The sequence below is a fragment of the Haliotis cracherodii genome, unplaced genomic scaffold (genome assembly GCF_022045235.1).
Source record: "Haliotis cracherodii isolate W230 unplaced genomic scaffold, xgHalCrac1.p SCAF_17, whole genome shotgun sequence".
Taxonomy (NCBI): Eukaryota; Metazoa; Mollusca; class Gastropoda; order Lepetellida; family Haliotidae; genus Haliotis; species Haliotis cracherodii.
Window position 1 is genome coordinate 12,782,067 of NW_027266272.1, and position 21,142 is coordinate 12,803,208.

The 21,142-nt window shown below is 41.0% G+C and overlaps 1 protein-coding gene across 1 annotated transcript in view; it reads left to right on the forward strand.

The window, feature by feature from the left end:
* LOC139464393 (uncharacterized) overlaps positions 1 to 19,708 on the forward strand; it is a 66,349-nt gene extending 46,641 nt beyond the window's left edge. Inside the window, exon 3 of the mRNA XM_071245920.1 lies at positions 18,866 to 19,708. Within this exon, the coding sequence (XP_071102021.1) occupies positions 18,866 to 19,135 (270 nt within the window). The 3' untranslated portion in view covers positions 19,136 to 19,708. The remainder of the gene's footprint in view (positions 1 to 18,865) is intronic.
* The last annotated feature ends 1,434 nt before the right edge of the window (positions 19,709 to 21,142 follow it).

A 21,142-nucleotide genomic window follows, 5' to 3' on the forward strand; every position in this document is an offset into this window, starting at 1 on the left:
TCGTATACAAGTATAAGTGAACAATTGAAACATGACATCTTATATAGGTATACAAGTATAAATAAACAATTGGCTGAGTAAGAGTAGGGACATCGGTAAAATACGTAACAAATCGTGCTGTTGGAATTATAATTTAAGTGTTGAAGATTAAAGGAGTTAATATGAATCAATATTAAAAGATAAAGGTAACTGGTCCTTCAAATCTACGGTGACATTCGCGCCATCAAACAATATCTGTATTGTAGAACTTTTACAGCTCCGTTCTTTTATATTCACAAATCTTTCTCTGTGTTGCATATGAATGAAAGAATGACTTTTATTTTGACAGAAAGTCAGTAGGAAATATTGATTCTTCTAGCGCTAGAATAAACTAATCAAACAACGGAGGCTGAGACTGACAGCAGAGCATCGTTTCGGCATTGTCCTGGTCCTGGTGATGCAGACTCCTTCGCTGTGTCGCGTACCCAATTAGATGAATGGGACGTTAGAATCTATTTGGGTTGTCAACTTTTGGTGTGATTATTAATCATTTTGAGGTGTAAAACCGATAAGAAAGAAGTTTTAATTTAGAAGCGTTTGCCTGAAGCACATTCAACACGTGACTTTGTCTGAACATGCCTCAGTTCACCAGAAGTGAATGGGGATCTGGTAGCACAAGATGGCAGTGTAACTGTTAGCCTTTTAGCACCACACAGGCTGGCTGGCTGTATGACTCCCAGGGACCTGAGAATACAAACCATTTGCACTCTGATCAAACGACCGGGACAATAATAAGATCTGTAATGGTCTCAGCGCTTCTGTAAAGTTATAACATTGGAAAATGCAGTATTCATATTCGTAACTCAATATCTGAGTTACACCACAGGAGTGAGTGAGTGAGTATGGTTTTACGCCGCTTTTAGCAATATTCCAGCAATACCACGGCGGGGGACACCAGAAATGGACTTCACACACTGTACCCATGTCGGGAATCGAACCCGGGTCTTCGGCGTGACGAGCGAACGCTTTAACCACTAGGCTACCCGACCGCCCCTACACTACAGGAACGGCAGCGCGTTAGGGCGGAATGATGTTACCTGGTGGGGAATTGACATAAACGGATTAGAAGCTAATAATGAAAACGTTTCCTGAAGCACATGAGCTGATTCCACAAGTCACACAATACCTACAAGTGAGTGACATTAATCAGCTTGAACTTCTGAAAATATGCAAGCTTCTTAAGATAATTATGTCATCAGCGATCACTAGAGCAAGAAACAGCGACGTTAGCTGTGCCGGCCATAGTGACGTTCGTTGACATCCTGCCTGGCGTGTATACAATTACATGTGAGGGAGATTGTGCATTTTGAAGTCTCGGTAGAGAAGATGCTTCACGATGATGACAGCCAGGTACTGGTGTTCAAAACGCTTACTGAAAATACCCCAACAACAAAAGGAATTTTCATGGAATGGCATGCAGGTGCCCTTTGATGTCTTAATTTGACGTAATTGTTTTCGTTGGACCGTGATCAAAGTACCGGTTTGAATGGCTTAATATAGATAGCCCGGCGGCAAACTGGGGCCTTTAAGCTCAAATGGCTGGCTACCAAGAGCCAATTTTCAGGAATGATTTATGCTGAGGCTTTGTGGTGCTGATCAATCATACCTATCAGCTAATGTTGAGATGTTCCAGTGCCGTTAAACCTGCATACACGCATGTCAAGTTGACGGATATTCTGTAGAATCTGGTCAGTCTGACTTCGGTACTTGTTGTCGAGGTTAGATAGATATACTATAGGTTTGACTGATCCAGACATCGGTACTACTGTGAAAGTAGATACTATTTATCAAGTAAAACATGGTACGTTCAGGCTCCAGCATTCCTTGTGAAGATAGATACGAATAAAACCAGGCTATCACAAGCTCCAGTAATTTCTTGTGACGGTAGATACAAGCTAGACCAGGCTATTCGAGGTTCTAGTAATCCTTCGTGAGGGTAGATAAAAAATAGACCAGGCTATCCGAGGCTATCCCAGGATCAAGTAATTCTTTGTGAAGGAAGACGAAAAACTCGGCTTATCCGAACTTTTAACTAAATCATAATAAGGCAAGCGCTTTGATCTTAAAACATTACATCGTATCACAATTATGTGTTATCATCATTTGCAGTGTCTTAAAAATAAAATATAAATTAGATTGTTGAATAAATAAAAATTGACCATGTCAAAAACTGAAAGAAAATTCGATTATTTATCATTTATCATTTGTCAAGTCATGCATACAATTGAATACCATGAATGCGTTGTGTACATTCATCATCGCACAATGGTATGTGTTACAATACGAAGTTCGGAGATATAAGCAGCGCATTTTGTAAACCTGGGCGGGGCGGACGCTAAATCAATTTCATAATAAAACTTATTACATTTCAGATAATGAACTCACGTTTTCAAATGACCTTTAAACATGACCCACACAAACGTAATGCCATTTGATGAATGTCTGACCTTCATGCACGGATCCCAGTGTGTCTATTCAAAGATCAAAATGGCCGCCCTACGCAATCAATGTCTGGAATTACAAAACGTGGGCTGGGTAACTGCAGACTGACGAGCCCCGGAGAGTCACCGACTCACCTCCCGAGTAACAGTAATGTCATGTGACATTTGACTCCCCCTACACACTCCGGGCAATGTGAGACATGTTCCCTTTTGGACAAAAGGTCACCCATTTCCTTCAGCTTACAATAGTGACAGTGCTAGATGTCCACTTGTAGGGGGGTGATCAGTCATACAGAGGGTAACAGTTAGTGTGGGCGTTTTGAAGTCGTTGCTCCTTGCGAACACCTGGTGTCATTACTATTTGATAGTGATTCATAAACACGTGCTTATGATGTCGGAATCGTGCAATGGGAATACTTTCATTAAATTGCAAATCGCAACAATATTTGATATTAGATATTATTTTGTTATTGATATTGTTTCGGCTGTTTTGGCAACATTACCAACAATAAGCCGAATAAAACGATCAAAGCATTGTATAAATTAACTAAACGTTTGAAGCGGGTTTAAATCAACAACATTACCAATAATTCGATCCCACAATCATAGCTTTTTGGCGTGCACAGAGAACGCAAAGTTGCGCATGCATACACCCACATGCACGCACGAACGCACATACCGACCGATCCCCCCCCCCCCCCCCCTACACACACACACACTTCCGTCCCCCCGTATGAAACGATCGAAGCAGTTTAAATTAACAAACATGACCAATAGTAAGCCCAACAAAACGATCGAAGCATTTTTTTAAAGTAACAACATTACTAAAAATTGGCCGAATAAAACGATCGAAGCATTTTCTAAATCAACAACATTATCAATAATTTGATCCCACAATCATAGCTTTCTGGCGTGCCCAGAGAACGCATAGTTGCGCACGCACACACACGCACGTACGCACGTACGCACGTACGCACGCACACACGCACATACCGACCCGACCCCAACTGCAAGAGATGCAAAATGTTGACACCATTCAACTAATCCTAACTTTCAAATCCTAAAGTACATAGAATTTGTATTTTATCTACGGTCAAAAGTATTTTTCTCCTCATGATGTAATCGGAATTTTACAATGGACTCGGGTTTTTATGATTATGGTGATGGCTTTGTCGCTCTTATTTATTTGAATGTATTCCAAAAACACGACACATCTACGACCTGCCTCTCTTTGGTCCTTCTGAAATGTGACCGCCTCCGTGGTCTTGTGGTAGAGCGTCCGCCGGGAGAGCTGAAGGTCCGGGGTTCGATCCCCGGCCGCGTCATACCAAAAGACGTTAAAAGATGGTACTTGTTGTTACCCTGTCTGGCGCTCGGCATTAAGGGGCTAAATCAAGGACTGGTCGGCTTGGAGTCAGTATCCTGTGTCTGAGTGGGGTACTCATGTTAAACTGCGGCATGGTATCTCAGTGGGTTAAGCACTATAAATCGGTCCAGGTAATCGGTAATAAATTAGTCCAGGCTAGTACAAGCAGCAACACACACATAGCTTGCATATAAGTGCATATAAATGCAATAATCTTTGAACCCCATTTCACCCCACCGTCTGCGCTGTAAGTACTGATGTTAGCAGCGCTAACCACAACACGCATGTAAGGCCAGACTTGTTCTAAAACTTGAATTACGATCCGCCGACTCCAAATGTGAAAAAACAACGTTTTATATCATGCCGGCAGAATAAAGCAAAGTGTTGAAAAGGACTCACTGTCGTCAATCCAGCCGTCACATTGATGTGTCATTCCTTGTCACCCACCCACCCCCCCCCCCCCCATCACCATCACCACACACAGACATTTTTTCCAAATACATACCGCTTCGAGTAATTCAAAACGAAATTGGATTTTTTATTTAAGAGTATGACCTAATTTTTTTAGTTGGGCCTAAATTGTTTCATTATGAAAGCACGTAAGATGAGGATGTTTATAAATCCTGAAGTATCTCCGGCACTATTTCTCGTGAGCAATCATGCTAGATGTATCCATTGCCACAGCTCCAGGTGGAATAGAGCCAAACTGAGATAAGAGTATAAGGTGTGTATTTTGTTGACCTGTATTGTGGGTAGGGTGTGTGTGAGTGTGTCGTTGTTAAGCGTGATATGACGGAGTAGGATTCCCAGCTAGTCATTCCTGATCATGTGAATATTTTTGATTCCGACTCCGGGAATCATTTAAACATCGACCCTCGATAGATTCGTGGTTCCAGGAATACGAACTTAACCTACTTAGAAATGAGTTGTGGCCATAATGATGCGCAATGCGTCATAAAAGCCGGATTGAACAACTTACAGGCACTGACGAAGCACGCTACGAATTGGACAGTGTAACTATTTGCATGGTGGTTGGGGGGTGGGGAATAGGGGGGATGTGTGTGTGTGTGTGGGGGGGGGGGGAGTGATGGTTTGAGGGGGGGGATTTGATGTATATGAAGCTTAAGCTTGGATGTTAGTGTCACTATATACACTCAGTGTCTGGCTTCATGAATTAGTCAAAAGACTCCGTAACACTGACGTTGTTTATTCTTTATCCTTAGACAGAATGGTACCATAATGACACCGAAAGAGTTCTGTGTTTGGTGATTAAGGATGGGTGTATCATATTCACATCATCAATATCTCTAGATAAGGACTTGTCCTGTACTATATAAAGCATCTACGCGTGGTGAGATACTCCAAATATCGACCGGTCTACACACAATAAATACGTTATTATCGTGAAGTAGATGGAGTTCAGTTCTACGCTGCTTTCAGCAATTTTCCAGCCAGGGGGTCACAAGAAATGGGTTTCATAGATTACAGTGCAGCTACGTGTAATTAAAAGGAATCGACCCGGGTCCTCGAGGAGACAAGCCATCGCATGAACCTCCATACCACCCCTACCTCGCCTTACTGCAATGGAAAGCCAACAGAACGCCGGCCATAGATGTTGACCACCTTGACAAAACCCACCACAGTATAGTTATAACGGATCAAAGATCATAATCGGGGTATCCTACGGTCAGTGAGTCCTGGTATGACTAAGTGACACAACTCTGCACATCATTGCGTCTCCTCAGATCACAACACCCGCGCCCCTACCCGCATATGGTTCAACACATATTTATTTATACTCTTTCTTGACGAATTCGACTTTATCAATATTAAACTTCCGGGCCAAATTGGATTTGATAACAAATATATAAACGTTATCAAAACGTCATTTCGTGGAAAACTGTCGCCGGGACACTGTTAACTCAAGGTCCAAGACACAACTATATACCCGTATCAAACACATCAGCATCGAAGAACCATTTCTAGTTTGTTTCATGTTTGGCCACCATCAAACATGGGTGTATACTTTCTTTTGTCCGAAATCACTTTTCAAAGGTCACTTTTCTCCGGTAGAAATTGCATGTTTCTTGGTATTCATACTCATGTTAGGAATGATTTTATCAAATACTAAGGGGGATATTGTTTCAATAGAAGACTTATTTTGCCTGCGTATAGATAAACAATTTAGAAACTATATAAACAGATGAAAACTGCAAAAATATGAACACATGATTTGTTTTCAGAAACGCCTGTTTTTGCTCTCAACTATTCGTACATCGTCAGTACATGCCTGTCGTAGAGGCGACTATGCTTGTCGTAAGAGGCGACTAACGGGATAGAGTGGTCAGGCTCGCTGACTTGGTTGATGCATGTCATCGATCCCAATTGCGTAGATCGATGCTCATGATCTCAGTCACTGGATTGCCTGGTCCAGACTCGATTATTGACAGACCGCCATCACATAGCTGGAATATTGCTTAGTGCGGCGTTAAGCAACAAACAAACAAACAAACAACACATCGTCAATAAAATATTTGCTAGTCATTCTGCACTCAATGTACGACTGTGCTCTAGCCATGTTGAGCGAGCTGATATTCCCATTGTCTCCGCTTCCCTGATATATCCACAGGGGATGTTGGGGAGTATTGCAGGATCATGCAGTGCAAACATCATGTCTGTTCGGAATCATTTCCATCAGACTGGGGAAATAATTCGCCCGAGTAATTTTCATACATTTCCGTGTTTCCCGGCGTCTTGCGGGTCCTAAATAGCTATTTCCTGGCGGTATTATCTCGTGAATGATTTATAGATAGCAAGGAAATAAGAAGACTTATTGTCTCTTTGTGGGTAAAAGTGTCGTGTGCCTGAAAGACAAGTAACGTTTGTTTTTACAAGAGGCTACATTGTGACACATGGATCTGTTGTACTAATGTGTTATAAGCTCCAGCTCCATCCTTTGATGTTTACATTTCACAACTTTAGAGATACAAACGAGCAAGCTCTTTCTAACAAGATTTCAAAGACCATCATACGAGCATTTGTGGAGGACATTTCCAAGTTTGACGCGTCAGTGACTTGTACCATATGTATCCGTGTTTTTCAGGTGAACAATTGACTTGCCTTTGCATGTGTTTGTGACGGGTGCCACGGGTGAAGCAGGATACGCTCACCTTTTCGCGAACACCTGGTATCATTACTATTTGGAAGTGATTCAAAAACAGATGATCATGATATAGTCGGAATTGTACCATCGACTATGCTTTATGCATAGATTTATATTGGTAATGAAAAGGGTTTTGTCGCTTTATTATTATCATCATTACATATATCAATGGTCACTGTCGTTACGAACATATTGAAGAAATGACATGTTACCATTTATACATTATGAACTTGCAACATGAAAACAAATATCACAACTGATTGTTTGCTTGATGTATAACGTCGTACTATGTTTTCAAGCAAGATGACGGCGGTCTGTAAATAATCGAATCTGGACCAGACAATCCGGTGATTGATATCATAAGTATCGATCTTCGCAGTTGGGATATGATGACATGCATCAACCAAGTCAACGAGCCTGACCATCCGATCCCGTTTGTTACCTTTTACGATAAGTATGAAGATACATTCTAACCCGGATATGTACGGGTCTATCACAAAGGAACTCGCTGAGATATATCAGTACTGCACTCATTACGTTTACAACTCTATATACGGGGCCACACATGTCCCAGGGGTCTTAGATACTGTAATTAACTGCGGAAACTCAATTCACTGTTCAGAATCGCAATTCACTGTTCAGAATCACCATTCACTGTTCAGAATCTCAATGCACTGTTCAGAATCTCAATTAACTGTTCAGAATCGCAATTAACTGGTCAGAATCGCCATTCTCTGATCAGATTCTCAATTCTCTGTTGAGATTCTCAAGTCACTGTTCAGAATCTCAATTTACTGTTCAGAATCGCACTTCACTGTTCAGAATCGCACTTCACTGTTCAGAATCGCAATTCACTGTTCAGAATCGTATGATAGTGGTTTCGAGGGGTATTAGTGTCGTCACCAAGACAGAGAAGATTGTTAGGTTGTCAACAAGAAGGGCTACGATTCCTTATATTGTCAACAAGATGGCCAATATTGTTTTGGTTGTCAATACCAGTGTGTACCATCATTGTACCATCCGGGTGTAATTAATTAAACGACATTCGTATTTATCGGACTATGCAACACACGTAGTCCCACATATAACCCACATAACCATGCTTTGATATCTGAACACATTCCTTTAAATTATTTTATCTTAACCTAATCCACGCAACAGAAAATCAATTATACTTTTTTTCCTTTCCAGTAATGTCAAATTTTTGCGACCACGGCGCCACTCTTCACATGGGTTATCAAATGTTATTATATTATTCAATAATGCAACAGATTATTTCTTGCAAAATTTACTTTTGGCGAGCTAAATGTCACTTTATGGTAATAAATCCATAGTGACATAAAACATAATGAGATTTAAAAAAAGCCAACAACAGCTTAATGTCGAAGCCCCTTTTAGTGAAAAACACCACTAAACGGGACATCTTAGCAGATCAGTCATTTCTAAAAGCTAATTGTGACTAACCTTGATATAAGGGAACCTATGGGTGAAATACTTAATGAATATTATATTTTAAAATTACCGTATCTTAGGACCACAAAATACAATTCATAAGCTTCAGTTTACGTCTATTACAGAGAGGCTTGACACCTTACATTTGAAGTCATTTTCAGACTTATAACTAGTTATAAAACGGTTGCATTTTATTAATATAATGTCTGTATGACATTAATTGAAATTAGACATGTATGCTGAAATGTTTTTAAATGTTTTATTAACGTGACGAACTGACGAGAGAAGGTAGGATGTTACTGTGCAGTCCGCACACATGGCAATTGTTACGGAAGTTGACGTCAAACATCTTTCTTTATGACGTCACAGCACAATTGTATCCTTGCGCCCACAAGGTCCCTTTTCTCCTGGTTGTTCACCGTTATTATTCGGTTCCAGTTTTTGCTCATAAAGAAGCTAATGTGGATGTGAGATGGCTTCGTCAAAATGTCTGCATTCAATGACATTATGCAGACTGGATACAAAAAACATCAACTCTTTTGAGACATTTAAAAAAACATCCACTCACTCTTGTCCACGGTTGAAGGGAAACAATGTTTATAAGCAGTCTGATAGTCGCTTCTGACGTCAATTCAATACTTGTTAAACATTGGAGTTCTGTTATTTCTTACATGACACTTTAACAACCTCGATATATTAAAAAAACCGTGAGATAAGGGTAAGAGCGTGTCTTGGAAATGTAACGATTGTGATCTTTTAGGCTGTTTCGCCAATGTGGCAATGGAACGACCAGTTCGTATTCTTGTGGAGAGTGTGGCGTGCTGGGTGTTCTAAAAAATCGTATTTTGTGGTCAACATACTTGATTGACTTCTTCCTTTAAACAGTACATTGTATGTTTTGAAACTTTCTGATCGTTCTGTCAAACTATTGTGTCGAGAGAACACAGACGCGAATGGTCTCACTGCAGATATTCGTTCTAACTATATTTGGTTATGGGTGTCCCACTATCTCGTTCGTGTCTAAATCAGATCACGATTGTATTTTCAAACCTAGAGGGGGTCTATTCTATAGTGTACCCGATTTTTATTTACCGTTTCACACCAGTATGTATGTGATCCCATCGAAGCTCACCATTAAACATCCCCCGTTTTGCGAAAAGTCTATATCAAATAATTCCACGCATGGCTTTCACTCATCTCAATTTTCTGATCAGAATCGCAGTTCACTGTTCACAATTTCAATTCTCTGTTCAGAATCGCAGTTCACTGTTCACAATCTCAATTTTCTTTTCACAATCTCAATTCTCTGTTCAGAATCGCAGTTCACTGTCACAATCTCAATTTTCTGTTCACAATCTCAATTCTCTGTTCAGAATCGCAGTTCACTGTTCACAATCTCAATTTTCTGTTCACAATCTCAATTCTCTGTTCAGAATCGCAGTTCACTGTTCACAATCTCAATGTTCTGTTCACAATCTCAATTCTCTGTTCAGAATCGCAGTTCACTGTTCACAATCTCAATTTTCTGTTCACAATCTCAATTCACTGTTCACAATCTCAATTTTCTGTTCAGAATCGCAGTTCACTGTTCACAATCTCAATTCACTGTTCACAAACTCAAATTTCTGTTCAGAATCGCAGTTCACTGTTCACAATCTCAATTCACTGTTCACAAACTCAAATTTCTGTTCAGAATCGCAATTCACTGTTCACAATCTCAATTCACTGTTCGCAATCTGAATTCACTGTTCAAAATCGCAATTCATTGTTCAGAATTGTATGATTGTGGGTTCAAAGGCTGCTGGTGTAGTCAACAAGATGGAGAAGATTGTTAGGTTGTCAACAAGGCGGCGAAGATTGTTTTAGTTGTCAAGGTGGCGGAGTCTGTAAGAGTTGTCGAAATGGAAAAGATTGTAAGGGTTGGTCGGACAACGAAGATGGTAAGGATTGTTATGATGGCGATATGACAGCATAAATGTCACCCACCGGTTCACCAGTAAACATCACCCGTTTTGAGAAAAGCCGATATGAAATAACTCCACTTTGACGAAAACTTCTAAAGACCTGGGAAATATTTGCAGCCATAAGCTAGTTCGCGAACACCTGGTGTCATCACTGATTTCTACTAATTATTGTTTTCACCGCTGTTCCCCTTGTTTCATTATCCGTTGCGGCAGATAATCGAGAGTGGTTATTCTGTGATGTTGATGTTTTATATATTTGATGTAACGACAATTTGGACAAAATTTCAGTTCTAACCCTTTGTCGGGTGTTTGAAGAAAGAAAGCCCAAAGCGGCGAGGTCCATGGTTCGAATCCCACTTTGGTGAACCATTGGTCCTGTGATCAAGGTTTATAGTCCAACCAAAACCATTTAAGAAAAATGTTCACATGAAATTATGACAATGACTCAAATACAGGAACAATATTCCATGTATCATGTCCATGCATATAAAACAAGTAATTTATCAGAAATAGAGTAAACGCACCGCCCACTTGCTGTTCCTTGATTGAGGATACGTTCCCTACTGGCTTCTGCAAACAACAATAACGACATAAAATCATTCATCACTTGAGATCTTCTTTGTCTAAAATTGAAGTACTATGCACGACTGGCAGTTGCCATGGTGCAGATGAAAACCTCTCTATGATCAAAGTTCCAAATAGATAAAAACAAACCTATTCAAAGGACATGAACTTTTCTTAACGAAAACCTATCCTTCAACAAAGACAGATCTATCCTTTTGAAGATCGATACCTCTTATCTACAACAGACATCACTATAAAGATTTCCTTTCTACTCTTAAAGTGTATTAATGGATATTCCTGATCGTGGCAGCCCTTGGCGCTTGGTACGGCTTCCTTTAAAGCATAGAGAGATGTTCTGGATGAGACAGAGCCGTACGTTATGTGAACAGATTGAAGTTAATGACTCAAATCGTCCAGATCTAAACTTCTAACGTATGTGGACTCAATCTTGCCAGCGGTACCATGTCACTTTTAAAGGAAATACGGAAGTGATGTTTTGCTACTTCACACAGTCTCGTTTCTGGAATGGTAAGTTAAAGTGACACAGTGTTTCCTGATTGGAAGGAACCCTACCTTGCCTCTCCCAAAGTAGTCGACACTTCAGCAGACTTTCTCTAATGTCAGCTTTATGTGGGAGGAAAGGACGAAGTGATACAGGTCTTAGATGTTTACCTCTTTGGTGAAAACCACGTGCACGGGTAGGTTCTGGTGAACTTAGAAACAGGTGAGGTGAGGTGAAATGTGGTTTAACGTCGCGTCCAAGATTGTTGCACTTATATAGCGACGTACGTGTGTGTGAGTGTGTGTGTGTGGCTGCTTGTACTAGTCAGGACTGTTGCCTATTTATAGTGCTAGCTCACTGAGATACCATACCGCAGTTTAACATGAATACCCCACTCAGACACAGTATTCTGACTCCGAGTCGACCAGTCTTTGTTTTAGCCCATTAATGCCGAGCGCCAGACAGGGTAACAACAAGTACCATCTTTTATCGTCTTTCGGTATGGCGAAGCCGGGGATCGAATCAACCTTTGGTGGATGCTCTACAACCTCACCACGGAGGTGGTTGAATCAAGTCAAACCGAGATTCGAACCCACGATCAGAGGTTCTGACCCACCAAAGGGACACAACTCTGCACAACAATTGGCAACGTCTTTGACAGCTTGGCCACCCGTGCCCCGATTCGACCGGTAACCTGTACATACATCACTCGGAGAATTATTGCATGTTTGATAAGGACATACCAGGGTGTTCAGTCAGCAAGATTCCAGCTATATGACGGCGGTCCGTAAATAATCGAGTCTGGAACAGACAATACAGTGATTGACATCATGATCGATCCACGCATCAAGCAAGTCAGCGATCCTGACCACCCGATCCCCTTAGTCGCCTCTTACAACAAGCCTAGTCGCCTTTTACGGCAAGCATGGGTTGCTGAAGCCCTATTCTACCCCGGATCTTCACGGGTCTGATGCCGATGAATTTGACATGGGTATAATTGTTGTGTTTGGACCTAAAGCTTTTAGTGTTTCGATGACTGATTCCAGCCAAGTGACGTTTTGATAATTTTTGTAATTTTTTTATCAAACGCAATTTTCGATTGGATACCTTCCTTTGCTCGGCAGTTTATTATTCTCGTCAATGTGACGTCCGATATTTCCTCACTCACTCACTTCAACTATCTTATGCTTCCGCCAGCCCAAGAGAAGACGCGGCGCCAGTCTGGATACCGTTAGTCGCCTCTTACGACAAGCAAATTCGCCTTTTACGGCAACCATGGTTTTTGACCTATCTTCACGGTTCGATCACTACTATTAGCAACGATCCACGCCGTCAAGCCCAAAGACACACACTGTTCAGAGTTGCGTCCCTTAGGCACGCCAGAGACCTATGATTGTGGGTTCGAATCCTGGTTCGCCCCGATTTTGTTTCTAGGTTTGTCAGCACCATACCCGTGCTCGTGGGTTTCACCGAAGTGGTAAACGTCTGAGACCTGCATCACTTGGGTCTTTCCTCCCACATTAAGCTGTATAACTGGAATACTGTTAAAAGCGGCGTTAAACCCAACTCACTCACTCGCGATTGCACCACGGGGCTGTTCAATTTGAGCAACCATGTAGATATGTATGAATGTAGGTATGAGGCGGCTGTCTCAGAGTCTTAGGTTAGCAATAATGAGTTTTCCTTGTATATTACGCTCAGACGAAATCTATCCGATTATGTGTTTGGGCTATTTTGGGCCTAAATAAAAATGGGTCCTGTTCGCAATAGAGGATGGATGTGTTTCAGGTGTAAGGCTATTCTCGTACATGTCGGAGTGACCATTGTCGACCTGGACCTTGGTCACATGTGGATACGGCTTCCACGTTTAATAGAATTTCTTCTCATGAACAGCCGTGAAATGAATTCTTTGCTGTAAAATATTCTTGCTTGGCCCCTGTGGGGTTCATTTGATTACAATCGATTCTGGTTGTTGCTCAGCATGTATATACGTTCAATTGACTGTTCCAGTGGCGTGGTGTTGAGTTCGTCTAGCTTGAAAGGTCTACAAAGGACTGAGGTTGTTCGGTACTTGCGCGGCCTTTATCGTTATGATTGAGTTAGTCCGCAAAGGATTTCAGTTATGTCACTGCATGTCGGTTTAATGTGGCATGAAAGCCCATGTAATACAGGCCTTATGCGTTTACTGCTTTCGTGCAATAGTTGCAACCAAAGATATGTAGAGAATTAATATCATTTTTTATTAATTTGTAACGCTTATGATGAACTTCGTCTTCAGTATTTACCACAGAAGTATTTTGCACATCCTACTCTTGCTAAATTCAATATGCTTATGGCGGTAAACAATGAAACTGTTATTAGAAATGTTGCAACTTTTATATACCATGCTATGAATGTTAGACTCCAAACGCTAAGCCTATAAATGTTAATAATGGACCAAATATTGTTCCATGGGCCGCTGGCCTACACATGTACATGAATAAAGAATTGAATACTGCTTTCGTGAAATTCATGATTGCGGTTATGGTACCGGTGCTGAAACAACACGGAATATAATAGCCTGATCTGGGATTCGAACCCACAATTATAGGTTTCTGCCTTGCCCAAGGGACGCAACTCTGCAATACGAATTTTGGGGCCTCCGACGATTGGCCCTCCGAGACTCTATCGCCTTTGAGAGTCATATGATTGGACGGCTATTTGTAGCGTATTCTAATATAAAATTTCACGAGTTTTGAAAGCATGTTTATCACTTTCTCTCTTTCTTGTGTAATCAGTATCGTCATCGTCATCATCATCATCATCATCATCACAAGGGCACGGGACGCCCAGTCGTAAAGTCGCCGCTTTTTTCGTATCCTTGGTCGTGCAGGATTCGACAAACATGGATTCGAGTCCCCGATTAAGATCCGAAATTTGTTAGAGCCACACACGTGCTCATGAATTTCACTAAAACGCCTACACCCTGAGCCACTTTGGACTGTCTTGCCGATGACACGCCGTCATATAACTGAAACACTGTTAAAAGCGGAGTAGCCTTGTGGTTAAAGCGTTCGCTCGTCACGCCGAAGACCCGGGTTTGATTCCCCTCAGAGGGACACTGTTGTGAAGCTCGTTTGTGGTGTCCAACGCAAGGATATTGCTGGAATGGTGTTAACAAAGCGGCGTAAATCAATACTTACTCACTCTCTGTTCAAAGCGCCGGTAAACCCACTGCAACCACCGCCGCCATCAACATATATGTTATCATTTAACATCTTTGTTGTTATCGTCATTGACATTATTGTTGTTATCATCACTTTAATCTATGTCAAATATGATAATCATCACTATAATTATCAATAGAATAGGTATGCATGGATATCCAAATATACAAATGTACTCATCAAAAGAATTCAAAGGACACATGATTCTTTCATACTAGTACAGCTTAACTGTCACGGCATGACATGTTAACTAGTTACACTGTATATGAAAGAATCGATTAACTAATAGTATGCTTATTAGTAATATGAAATAATAGCGTGTCCTTTAACTTCTTTTGAGAAGTATATAATTTTTATAATTTCCTCAACATCGTGTGCGGGTAAACCATAATTAGTTTATGTATTGGGATCAATACTAATCGAGACGTTGCATGATCTATGGCCATGGAAAACCTTATATTATGTATATAGATAGAATAATAAATCAAATGTAACCTTTCCAGTGTGCCAAGAATTGAATCAGCAACCACCTCAGAGCCACGGGGAGTGCCGTGACGTAATTCCCTATTAGCTTGATGATGCCATTGCATGCTTGGTCCTGAGGAAACTCAGCATGGTCTTGTCAAAGACGCACTGCAAGTGAACGCAAATAGCAGAGAGCGAAAAATAAGTGGAAAAACAAGGTTTTTGTGTATGTTAGAAGATGACTCATGTCCATATGTAATTTCAGGATGTTTATCGCGTTTTAGCATCAACGTACTATTATGGAATATTACCTCGCTTAAACGTTCAAACAAATAGTCTCTCTTATGATTATGGAAATGATTTCGTCGTTTATTTGGAAACCCTACACGCCTACATTTAATAGAAACCATGGAGATCCGGAGATCCATGCTTGCTGTAAAAGGTGACCATGCTTGTCGTAACTAACGGGATTGGGTGGTCAGGCTTGCTGACATGGTTGATGCATGTTATCGTATCCCAATTGCGTGGATCGATCATGATGTCAATCACAGGATTGTCTGGATCAGACTCTGTTATTTAGAGACCGCTGTCATATAGCTGAGAATATTGCATAGTGAGGCGTTAAACAACAAACAATCAAACAATAAAACTGTCACCCCAATACCTTTTCAGCTGTCACAGTCCACACTCTCCCTTTTAAGCTCTACATAAAGAGACTTGTGGGACTTAATTATTCCTTGATAGAAATACTTTTTTTCAAACCTTGAGCTTTACGTATTGTAGCGTTTTGGGGAATAGAACCCGGTCTTTCGGCGTGACGAGCGAATGCTTCAACCACTAGGCTACCCCATCGCCCCTTGTGAATCTGATTCAAGCTTTAATTGTTTTGAAGGAATACGGTGACACACAAAATTCACAAGATGTTTTATTTATCATGAAATATCACTTGACGTTCCCATATTGCAGTGTATACATGTATGACACCTTATTAAATGACGTCATTGCTGAGTAAATAACTGAGGTACAGAAATATCAACAAATCATCCAAATGCTGATTGGTCAATTTTATCAGCTGACGTGACGTCATAAATAAACAACAGTTGTCATGATAAATTGCTGACTTTCTTCTGTGGTTTTCGTCCCTAGGGCACACCAGAAACTTATGACCTTGAGATCGAATCCTGGTTCGCCCCGATTATGTTTCTAGGTTTACCAGCACCATACCCATGCTCGTGGGTTTCACCAAAGTGGTAAACGTCTGAGACCTGCGGGATTTCCTCCCACATCAAGCTGACATGATGTGATATAGCACTCACTCTTTTCCTGGGGTTGTCTTCCCAAAATGAGTGATTGAGTGAGTATGGTTTTACGCCGTTTTTAGCAATATTCCAGCAAAATCACGGCGGGGGACACCAGAAATGGGCTTCACACATTGTACCCATGTCGGGAATCGAACCCTGGTCTTCGGCGTGACAAGTGAACACTTTAACCACAAGGGTACCCGACCGCCCCTTCTCTCAAAATGACAATGGGTAAGATATGCAATCAGTTTCACAGAAACTATGAAATATGGAATATCTACTCCTCATTAATCAAATATGTACGTCCCTAGACCTGAAACTCACGCCATCCATTGCCCGGGACAAATAATCCGTACAAAATCCCCGTAGGTGGCGAAAGGTATCCCTTAAATAAACATGCACTTGTTTGTCAGATGTCAGCTATGACCTTTGAACAAATCACTGTGTTCAATCCTCTTTTTGTGAAATTATGCCTTGGGGATCAGATTATCGCCTTCATAAGACGTAGTGATGTTCGTGAACCGCCCTGCTCCTGTGTCAGCTGTCTATCAATAAAGAGTGAGTGAGTGAGTGAGTGAGTGAGTTAAGATTTAACGTCACGTCGGCAGTATTTCAGCCATATCGTGACGAGAAGTACATTAATAATACATATATACTACTCAAAACAAGTTAAAGAACGCCCACAATAAATTATTGAAAGGCTGTGTGTTGCAATACCCACCAGCAAAGACAGATTTACTGTAGTCTTATGGAAAATGTGGGTGTTCTTTAACTTCTTTTGAGTAGTATATTTAGACAATACAAAACGCTATCAACGATGGACAGTACAATAACTAGAATATCACAGAGTCTCTATCAATACAGAAGGCGCACTCAGCGGCAATGTTTTATCATTTGAAAGTGCGTTCAAAGCTTTGATGTATCTTCAATAATAATATAAAAAATGTTCACTATTTGTCAAATGGCCAATTCCTTACCACTAATTACACGCCTGAACTAGAAATAAATGAAACCAGTTACACCGTCTCATCTGTTCCATAGTCACATCTATGCATAAAGAGTCGGAGGGGCAAAAAACTCTCCACATGTCTGTATGACAACAGGGATGACTTCAACTGTCCAACATTTAGCTTTCTCTGTATGTCGAGCAATATTCCTGCAGCTCCAGCCCTTAGTGTCGACATTTCACAACCTTTGATGCAATCGATCATGCTCTTGCAATAAAGATTTCAAAGCGCGTCATACGACACATACGTTGTTTGTTCAAGGTTACAACATTCAAGGCCTCAGTAGCACTTTCAAACGTTTTATGTGAAGGACATTTGCAAACTTGATTTTGATTTTGTCATTAGTGACAGAGAGATGTCCGAAGCAATTTCCTGTTTCGAGTTGTACCATATTTACCCGTGTTTTTCCAAGTGAACGCTTGACTTGCCTTTGCATGTGTTTATAACGGGTGAGTGAGTGAGTGAGTGAGTGAGTATGGTTTGACGCCGCTTTTAGCAATATTCCAGCAATATCACGGCGGGGGACACCTGAAATGGGCTTTTAACACATTGTTCACTCAGCCCAGACAGCGAATGGGACTTCTCCTAGGAAGCGCTGCCTAGTCAAACCCACCCAGAACATTTCGGAGAATGTGAAGACTCCCCAACACTGCAGCCTTCTGCATTACCCAGATTGTCAGAAGGGCTGTATTCCTGGTAGCAAACCCGGGTACTCTCCCAATGTCAGTCAACAGATTGTGAGGTACCAAACCTGAGGCACCGAGAACAACTTGGTACTTGGGATGCAAGCGTGCACGTGACATTTCGAAAGCGAGGTCCGCACATTTGCCGTGTTTTTCATCAATCTTGTCAATCACATTAGTGTCAATAATTAGTCATTAATGTCATTAGTGTGATATAAATGATTTCATTGGATTTATCAAAAAGGACAAGATCAGGTGTGTTGGCCTGGATACGTCTAAGGCTGTGTATGGGCCTATTCCAAAGATTTTTGTAATCATCATTTTCCATGACGCCCGCTACATATTCCGGGTTGTACCATCGGTGGACCCCTGTGTCAAAACCACAAGCATGACGAAGACGGTAATAAAATGTTCGAGCTACACCGTCATGTCGTTTAAGATACTGTGTTTGTGCCAAAGCTGGGCATCCACTGACAATGTGTTGGACAGTCTCATTCAATTCATTACATAAATCTACATTTCATATTTACATTTTGATGCAAAATTACACGTTGACGGTTTCGAGTGGGAAGTGATGATGATGATGATGATGATTATTATTATTATTATTGTTGTTGTTGTTGTTATTATTATCATCATCATCAACAACATCATCATCATCATCATCATCAAAACGTTACTGGATGCTAAGTTGTATTTTTCTGAATTTCAGAAGGTGATTTTCGCGATGTACAGCCCAACAGACAACGTCAAGTACACGTCGACAGTTCGAAGCTGTGCCGGTGAATGTTATTCTCACGACGACTTCGAGAACTGCACAGACGATCAGTACAACACCCGAGGCTGCGTCACCAAGACGTGTTGTGATAACCAAGACTTCTGTAATACGGCGAATACGTACCGTACGTACAGTACGTGGGTAACCGCTTGCGTACTCACCTCCGTGGCCTTCTCCATACATGCAGTGTTGCCATTGCGATGACTGACGTGAACATGTGGAAACTTGTGTCAGTCTAGGTGTGAAGTCACCAAGGAATGACGTCATCAAGCGTCGTGGCTAAAGTGTACTGTGTTACAAAAAAATGAAAAGGGAGGAAACTTTGAGGTCATCTTTAAGTGTGTTGATTTCAAGTGTCTTAAATACATCTAAAAAGAGCACTAAACGAAATTGTGTTTGGAAGATGGTCAGGTGTTTTATACTCGGGACTCGTTGGAGGAATATTCCGAAAAATGACTTTTATTTTAATTGCATGGTTGATCGCTCCCATACCTCGTTATTTTAGACGTTAAGGAAGTCTCAAATTGTTTGAATGAAAGCCTCAAGGATAATAAATTATAATAAAAAGAATAAAATTTGAATTTTTAGGAAGATAGTTTGCTGCAATAGAAAATCAGCGTTGCAATAAAGTACCGTATTTCCTCTAATAAGCACCATGCGTTATATTTAGTTAACAAGAACCGTCAGTTAGTACAGGTCCGGCGCTTATTAGTTTAAGATTACGGTGTTATATGAACTATCGGTGATGACTGGGAAGTGCTAAGTAGAGACCATTAAATGTTACCATGGCCAGTCACTGCAATCAATTGAAACGCTCCCGACGCTGTAAGAGGTTGGATTTGTTGGTTTGTTTGTTTGTTGTTTAAAGCCGCACTCAGTAATATTCTAGCCATATGACGGCGGCCTGTACATAATAGAGCCTGGACCAGACAATACTGTGATTAATAGTGTGTGCAACGATCTACGCCATCGGGATAGGATGACATGCAATCAACCAAGTCACCGTACCTGACCAGCTGATCCATGTCATCACCTCTTACGACCAGCATATAGGTTGCTAGGGGTACCATTGCTAATCCAGAATCCCCATGAGGCTTAATAGACTTGGTTTTGGGTTGCATCAGAATCGGCTCTTGTTAGGGGCTGGCGCTTGAAAAAAATCCCGGCTTTTATTTGAGACACGCGTACACATTGTCAGCAGTCAAGAGACCATTATGGACAATTCTGCCTCATCTTCATACACATGGTAATCCCTTTGATCCGGACCCTCGTTAATCCAGACCCTCATTAATCCGGACCCTCATTAATCCGCACCCAGGCTGCTTAAACCGCACACGAACGGCTATTTTCTTCTTTACGTCTCAACCGGACGATTTACTTGGAGGGGTTATTTCCAGGTTAACGTTGTTGCACTGTTTACGTTTTCAACATCCACACTTGATGTTCTCAGTGTTTTTTTCTACATTGAAGTTGTCTTGCAGTTTTATTTAATCCTTGTACACATGTTCAGTTCGATAATAAATGTGAATGATGGATTATAAAACATGTATCTTATTTCTAGACTGTACATTTATGTTTAATATGTCGTACCGTGAATTGTGAAAGATGTCTTATTTGTGGCTGAAATCAACAATGAAGTCTCATGGGACATCATATTAGTAATGACGTCATATATGATGCTATCTATGTTCTCGGCAATCACCGGGAGGACTCCATATTGGCGTCGTGGCAAAACGCAATATGACGTAAGACGTTACCCTGGTATCAATACTGAAATGATTCCTTTTGACTTTAGTTTGTTTTTCGTCAAAGTATATATCTTCCTTCTATAAAGAGTTAGGGGCAGTCGGGTAGCCTAGTGGTTAAAGCGTTCGCTCGTCACGCCGAAGACCCGGTTTCGATTCCCGACATGGGTACAGTGTGTGAAGCCCATTTCTGATGTCCCCCACCGTGATATTGCTGGAATATTGCTAAAAGCGGCGTAAAACCATACTTACTCACTCACTCTATAAAGAGTTGCGTCCTTAAGGCTTGCTAGCAACCCGAGTTCGAACATTATATTGACAGCAAGATGGCTATAATTGTTTAGATCTTATTTTCGAGCATATAATTGATCTAAAGATTTCATTTCTTTCAAATGAGACTTTTGTAGAGCTGTACAATTTCCTGTCTTCTTTGAATACCTCACAACGAAACAATGAAATTCGTCGA